This window comes from Salmo trutta, unplaced genomic scaffold (assembly GCF_901001165.1).
Source record: "Salmo trutta unplaced genomic scaffold, fSalTru1.1, whole genome shotgun sequence".
Classification (NCBI taxonomy): domain Eukaryota; kingdom Metazoa; phylum Chordata; class Actinopteri; order Salmoniformes; family Salmonidae; genus Salmo; species Salmo trutta.
The window spans coordinates 107,023-115,000 of record NW_021822784.1 but is presented as its reverse complement, the minus strand read 5'-3'; the positions used below and the strand labels follow the sequence as shown (position 1 = coordinate 115,000).

At 43.6% G+C, this 7,978-nt stretch overlaps 1 protein-coding gene across 7 annotated transcripts in view; it reads left to right on the top strand.

Moving 5' to 3' along the window:
• Window positions 1–7,978, top strand: part of ical1 (islet cell autoantigen 1-like) — a 56,919-nt gene that overhangs the window by 24,556 nt on the left and 24,385 nt on the right. For all 7 annotated transcript variants that reach the window (XM_029745392.1, XM_029745393.1, XM_029745388.1 and 4 more), the window contains one exon: window positions 4,592–4,635. In XM_029745392.1, the coding sequence (XP_029601252.1) occupies window positions 4,592–4,635 (44 nt within the window). The remainder of the gene's footprint in view (window positions 1–4,591; window positions 4,636–7,978) is intronic.

The window sequence follows — 7,978 nt, the reverse complement described above, 5'->3', positions numbered from 1 at the left end:
CAGTACTGGGACAGAGCTCCAACAGTACTGGGACAGAGCTCCAACAGTACTGGGACAGAGCTCCAACAGTACTGGGACAGTGCTCCAACAGTACTGGGACAGAGCTCCAACAGTACCGGGACATACTGGGACAGAGCTCCAACAGTACTGGGACAGAGCTCCAACAGTACTGGGACAGTGCTCCAACAGTACTGGGACAGAGCTCCAACAGTACTGGGACAGAGCTCCAACAATACCGAGACAGAGCTCCAACAGTACCGGGACAGAGCTCCAACAGTACTGGGACAGTGCTCCAACAGTACTGGGACAGAGCTCCAACAGTACTGGGACAGAGCTCCAACAGTACTGGGACAGAGCTCCAACAGTACTGGGACAGTGCTCCAACATTACTGGGACAGAGCTCCAACAGTACCGGGACATGCTGGGACAGAGCTCCAACAGTACTGGGACAGAGCTCCAACAGTACTGGGACAGTGCTCCAACAGTACTGGGACAGAGCTCCAACAGTACTGGGACAGAGCTCCAACAGTACCGAGACAGAGCTCAAACAGTACTGGGACAGAGCTCCAACAGTACTGGGACATACTGGGACAGAGCTCCAACAGTACTGGGACAGAGCTCCATTATGTCTTCATTAAACAGAAGGCCTGGATAAGGGCCCTGTTAACACACAATTAAATGTCCTAGTTCTGTTGGACTGGTGTCTTCCAGGGAGAGAGACTGTAGATGGTATCTCTCTAGTGTTGTAGGACTGGTGTCTTCCAGGGAGAGAGACTGTAGATGGTACCTCTCTAGTGCTGTAGGACTGGTGTCTTCCAGGGAGAGAGACTGTAGATGGTACCTCTCTAGTGCTGTAGGACTGGTGTCTTCCAGGGAGAGAGACTGTAGATGGTACCTCTCTAGTGCTGTAGGACTGGTGTCTTCGAGGGAGAGAGACTGTAGATGGTATCTCTCTAGTGTTGTAGGACTGGTGTCTTCCAGTGAGAGAGACTGTAGATGGTACCTCTCTAGTGCTGTCGGACTGGTGTCTTCCAGGGAGAGAGACTGTAGATGGTACCTCTCTAGTGTTGTAGGACTGGTGTCTTCCAGGGAGAGAGACTGTAGATGGTACCTCTCTAGTGCTGTAGGACTGGTGTCTTCCAGGGAGAGAGACTGTAGATGGTACCTCTTCTCTAGTGTTGTAGGACTGGTGTCTTCCAGGGAGAGAGACTGTAGATGGTTCCTCTCTAGTGCTGTAGGACTGGTGTCTTCCAGGGAGAGAGACTGTAGATGGTACCTCTCTAGTGTTGTAGGACTGGTGTCTTCCAGGGAGAGAGACTGTAGATGGTACCTCTCTAGTGCTGTAGGACTGGTGTCTTCCAGGGAGAGAGACTGTAGATGGTACCTCTCTAGTGCTGTAGGACTGGTGTCTTCCAGGGAGAGAGACTGTAGATGGTATCTCTCTAGTGCTGTAGGACTGGTGTCTTCCAGGGAGAGAGACTGTAGATGGCACCTCTCTAGTGCTGTAGGACTGGTGTCTTCCAGGGAGAGAGACTGTAGATGGTACCTCTCTAGTGCTGTAGGACTGGTGTCTTCCAGGGAGAGAGACTGTAGATGGTACCTCTCTAGTGTTGTAGGACTGGTGTCTTCCAGGGAGAGAGACTGTAGATGGTACCTCTCTAGTGTTGTAGGACTGGTGTCTTCCAGGGAGAGAGACTGTAGATGGTACCTCTCTAGTGCTGTAGGACTGGTGTCTTCCAGGGAGAGAGACTGTAGATGGTACCTCTCTAGTGCTGTAGGACTGGTGTCTTCCAGGGAGAGAGACTGTAGATGGTACCTCTCTAGTGCTGTAGGACTGGTGTCTTCCAGGGAGAGAGACTGTAGATGGTACCTCTAGTGCTGTAGGACTGGTGTCTTCCAGGGAGAGAGACTGTAGATGGTACCTCTCTAATGCTGTAGGACTGGTGTCTTCCAGGGAGAGAGACTATAGATGGTACCTCTCTAGTGCTGTAGGACTGGTGTCTTCCAGGGAGAGAGACTGTAGATGGTACCTCTCTAGTGCTGTAGGACTGGTGTCTTCCAGGGAGAGAGACTGTAGATGGTACCTCTCTAGTGCTGTAGGACTGGTGTCTTCCAGGGAGAGAGACTGTAGATGGTATCTCTCTAGTGTTGTAGGACTGGTGTCTTCCAGGGAGAGAGACTGTAGATGGTACCTCTCTAGTGTTGTAGGACTGGTGTCTTCCAGGGAGAGAGACTGTAGATGGTACCTCTCTAGTGTTGTAGGACTGGTGTCTTCCAGGGAGAGAGACTGTAGATGGTACCTCTCTAGTGCTGTAGGACTGGTGTCTTCCAGAGAGAGAGACTGTAGATGGTACCTCTCTAGTGTTGTAGGACTGGTGTCTTCCAGGGAGAGAGACTGTAGATGGTACCTCTCTAGTGCTGTAGGACTGGTGTCTTCCAGGGAGAGAGACTGTAGATGGTACCTCTCTAGTGCTGTAGGACTGGTGTCTTCCAGGGAGAGAGACTGTAGATGGTACCTCTCTAGTGTTGTAGGACTGGTGTCTTCCAGGGAGAGAGACTGTAGATGGTACCTCTCTAGTGTTGTAGGACTGGTGTCTTCCAGGGAGAGAGACTGTAGATAAAATAATTATTTATTGTACAGATCCTTGCGACACGGGGCCGTGCATTATCATGCTGAAACATGAGGTGATGGTGGCGGATGAATGGCACAACAATGGGCCTCAGGATCTCGTCACGGTATCTCTGTGCATTCAAATTGCCAATGATAAAATTAAATTGTGTTCATGTCCGTAGCTTATGCCGGCCAAAACCATAACCCCAAGTTCTCTGAAACAACGTTGAGAAACATTACATTTAAGTCATTTAGCAGACGCTCTTATCCAGAGCGACTTACAAATTGGTGCATTCACCTTATGATATCCAGTGGAACAACCACTTTACAATAGTGCATCTAAATCTTTTAAGGATTACTTTATCCTATCCTAGGTATTCCTTAAAGAGGTGGGGTTTCAGGTGTCTCCGGAAGGTGGTGATTGACTCCACTGTCCTGGCGTCGTGATGGAGCTTGATCCACCATTGGGGTGCCAGAGCAGCGAACAGTTTTGACTGGGCTGAGCGGGAACTGTGCTTCCTCAGAGGTAGGGGGGCCAGCAGGCCAGAGGTGGATGAACGCAGTGCCCTTGTTTGGGTGTAGGGCCTGATCAGAGCCTGAAGGTATGGTGGTGCCGTTCCCCTCACAGCTCCGTAGGCAAGCACCATGGTCTTGTAGCAGATGCGAGCTTCAACTGGAAGCCAGTGGAGAGAGCGGAGGAGCGGGTGACGTGAGAGAACTTGGGAAGGTTGAACACCAGACGGGCTGCGGCGTTCTGGATGAGTTGTAGGGGTTTAATGGCACAGGCAGGGAGCCCAGCCAACAGCGAGTTGCAGTAATCCAGACGGGAGAGGACAAGTGCCTGGATTAGGACCTGCGCCGCTTCCTGTGTGAGGCAGGGTCGTACTCTGCGAATGTTGTAGAGCATGAACTTACAGGATCGGGTCACCGCCTTGATGTTAGTGGAGAACGACAGCGTGTTGTCCAGGGTCACGCCAAGGTTCTTAGCACTCTGGGAGGAGGACACAATGGAGTTGTCAACTGTGATGGCGAGATCATGGAACGGGCAGTCCTTCCCCGGGAGGAAGAGCAGCTCCGTCTTGCCGAGGTTCAGCTTGAGGTGGTGATCCGTCATCCACACTGATATGTCTGCCAGACATGCAGAGATGCGATTCGCCACCTGGTTATCAGAAGGGGGAAAGGAGAAGATTAATTGTGTGTCGTCTGCATAGCAATGATAGGAGAGACCATGTGAGGATATGACAGAGCCAAGTGACTTGGTGTATAGCGAGAATAGGAGAGGGCCTAGAACAGAGCCCTGGGGGACACCAGTGGTGAGAGCACGTGGTGCGGAGACAGATTCTCGCCACGCCACCTGGTAGGAGTGACCTGTCAGGTAGGACGCAATCCAAGCGTGGGCCGCGCCGGAGATGCCCAACTCGGAGAGGGTGGAGAGGAGGATCTGATGGTTCACAGTATACGTTTATGGTAGAGAAATGAACATTCAATTGGTGGACATTCCTGCAGTCAGCATGCCAACTGCACACTCACTCAAAAATGTTGACATCTGTGGCATTGTGTTGTGTGACAAAACTGCACATTTTAGAGTGGCCTTTTATGGTCCCCAGCACAAGGTGCATCTGTGTAATGATCGGGCTGTTTAATTAGCTTCTTGATATTCCACATCTGTCAGGTGGATGGATTATCTTGGCAAAGGAGAAATTCTCACAATCAGGGATGTAAACAAATTTGTGCACAAAATTGGACAGAAGCTTTTTGTGCGTATGGAAAATTTGCGGGATCTTTTATTTTAGCTCATGAAACACGGGGCCAATATATTTTTGTTCAGTATTATTTTGTTCAGTGTAGTTCTGTCCTTGAGCTCTTCATGTTTATTCATGTTCTTATGTCATGTTCTGTGTGAACCCCAGGAAGAGTAGCTGCTGCTTTCAGCTAATGGGGGTCCTAATAAAATACCAAAAATATCCTTTCTCTCCTCAGTCTGGTCTCCCTGGATGAAGAGAAGCCATCAGAATCAGCCTCTGGTACGTACTGCCCCCTATCGGCCTAGATATAATATAACACTACATTATATACTGACCCCTACTGGGTTAGATATACTATAACATTACATTATATACTGACCCCTACTGGGTTAGATATACTATAACATTACATTATATACTGACCCCTACTGAGCTAGATATACTATAACATTACATTATATACTGACCCCTACTGAGCTAGATATACTATAACATTACATTATATACTGACCCCTACTGGGCTAGATATACTATAACACTACATTATATACTGACCCCTACTGGGTTAGATATACTATAACATTACATTATATACTGACCCCTACTGGGTTAGATATACTATAACATTACATTATATACTGACCCCTACTGGGTTAGATATGCTATAACATTACATTATATACTGACCCCTACTGGGTTAGATATACTATAACACTACATTATATACTGACCCCTACTGGGTTAGATATACTATAACATTACATTATATACTGACCCCTACTGACCCCTACTGGGCTAGATATACTATAACATTACATTATATACTGACCCCTACTGAGCTAGATATACTATAACATTATATTATATACTGACCCCTACTGGGCTGGATATACTATAACATTATATTATATACTGACCCCTACTGGGCTAGATATACTATAACATTATATTATATACTGACCCCTACTGACCCCTACTGGGCTAGATATACTATAACATTATATTATATACTGACCCCTACTGGGTTAGATATACTATAACATTACATTATATACTGACCCCTACTGAGCTAGATATACTATAACATTATATTATATACTGACCCCTACTGGGCTGGATATACTATAACATTATATTATATACTGACCCCTACTGGGCTAGATATACTATAACATTACATTATATACTGACCCCTACTGGGTTAGATATACTATAACATTACATTATATACTGACCCCTACTGAGCTAGATATACTATAACATTACATTATATACTGACCCCTACTGAGCTAGATATACTATAACATTACATTATATACTGACCCCTACTGGGCTGGATATACTATAACATTATATTATATACTGACCCCTACTGGGCTAGATATACTATAACATTACATTATATACTGACCCCTACTGGGTTAGATATACTATAACATTACATTATATACTGACCCCTACTGGGTTAGATATACTATAACATTACATTATATACTGACCCCTACTGAGCTAGATATACTATAACATTATATTATATACTGACCCCTACTGGGCTGGATATACTATAACATTATATTATATACTGACCCCTACTGGGCTAGATATACTATAACATTACATTATATACTGACCCCTACTGAGCTAGATATACTATAACATTATATTATATACTGACCCCTACTGGGCTGGATATACTATAACATTATATTATATACTGACCCCTACTGGGCTGGATATACTATAACATTATATTATATACTGACCCCTACTGGGCTAGATATACTATAACATTACATTATATACTGACCCCTACTGAGCTAGATATACTATAACATTATATTATATACTGACCCCTACTGGGCTGGATATACTATAACATTATATTATATACTGACCCCTACTGGGCTAGATATACTATAACATTACATTATATACTGACCCCTACTGGGCTAGATATAATATAACATTACATTATATACTGACCCCTACTGGGCTAGATATACTATAACATTACATTATATACTGACCCCTACTGGGCTAGATATACTATAACATTACATTATATACTGACCCCTACTGGGTTAGATATACTATAACATTACATTATATACTGACCCCTACTGGGTTAGACATACTATAACATTACATTATATACTGACCCCTACTGGGCTAGATATACTATAACATTACATTATATACTGACCCCTACTGAGCTAGACATACTATAACATTACATTATATACTGACCCCTACTGGGCTAGATATACTATAACATTACATTATATACTGACCCCTACTGACCCCTACTGGGTTAGATATACTATAACACTAAATTATATACTGACACCTACTGGGCTGGATATACTATAACATTACATTATATACTGACCCCTACTGGGCTAGATATACTATAACACTACATTATATACTGACCCCTACTGGGTTAGATATACTATAACATTACATTATATACTGACCCCTACTGACCCCTACTGGGCTAGATATACTATAACATTACATTATATACTGACCCCTACTGACCCCTACTGGGCTAGATATACTATAACATTACATTATATACTGACCCCTACTGGGCTAGATATACTATAACATTACATTATATACTGACCCCTACTGACCCCTACTGGGTTAGATATACTATAACATTACATTATATACTGACCCCTACTGGGCTAGATATACTATAACATTACATTATATACTGACCCCTACTGGGTTAGATATACTATAACATTACATTATATACTGACCCCTACTGACCCCTACTGGGCTAGATATACTATAACATTACATTATATACTGACCCCTACTGAGCTAGATATACTATAACATTACATTATATACTGACCCCTACTGGGCTGGATATACTATAACATTACATTATATACTGACCCCTACTGGGCTAGATATACTATAACATTACATTATATACTGACCCCTACTGGGCTAGATATACTATAACATTACATTATATACTGACCCCTACTGGGCTAGATATACTATAACATTACATTATATACTGACCCCTACTGGGCTAGATATACTATAACATTACATTATATACTGACCCCTACTGGGCTAGATATACTATAACATTACATTATATACTGACCCCTACTGGGTTAGATATACTATAACATTACATTATATACTGACCCCTACTGACCCCTACTGGGTTAGATATACTATAACATTACATTATATACTGACCCCTATTGGGCTAGATATACTATAACATTATATTATATACTGACCCCTACTGGGCTAGATATACTATAACATTACATTATATACTGACCCCTACTGGGCCCTACTGGGCTAGATATACTATAACATTACATTATATACTGACCCCTACTGGGCTAGATATACTATAACATTACATTATATACTGACCCCTACTGACCCCTACTGGGTTAGATATACTATAACACTACATTATATACTGACCCCTACTGGGCTAGATATACTATAACATTACATTATATACTGACCCCTACTGACCCCTACTGGGTTAGATATACTATAACATTACATTATATACTGACCCCTACTGGGCTAGATATACTATAACATTACATTATATACTGACCCCTACTGG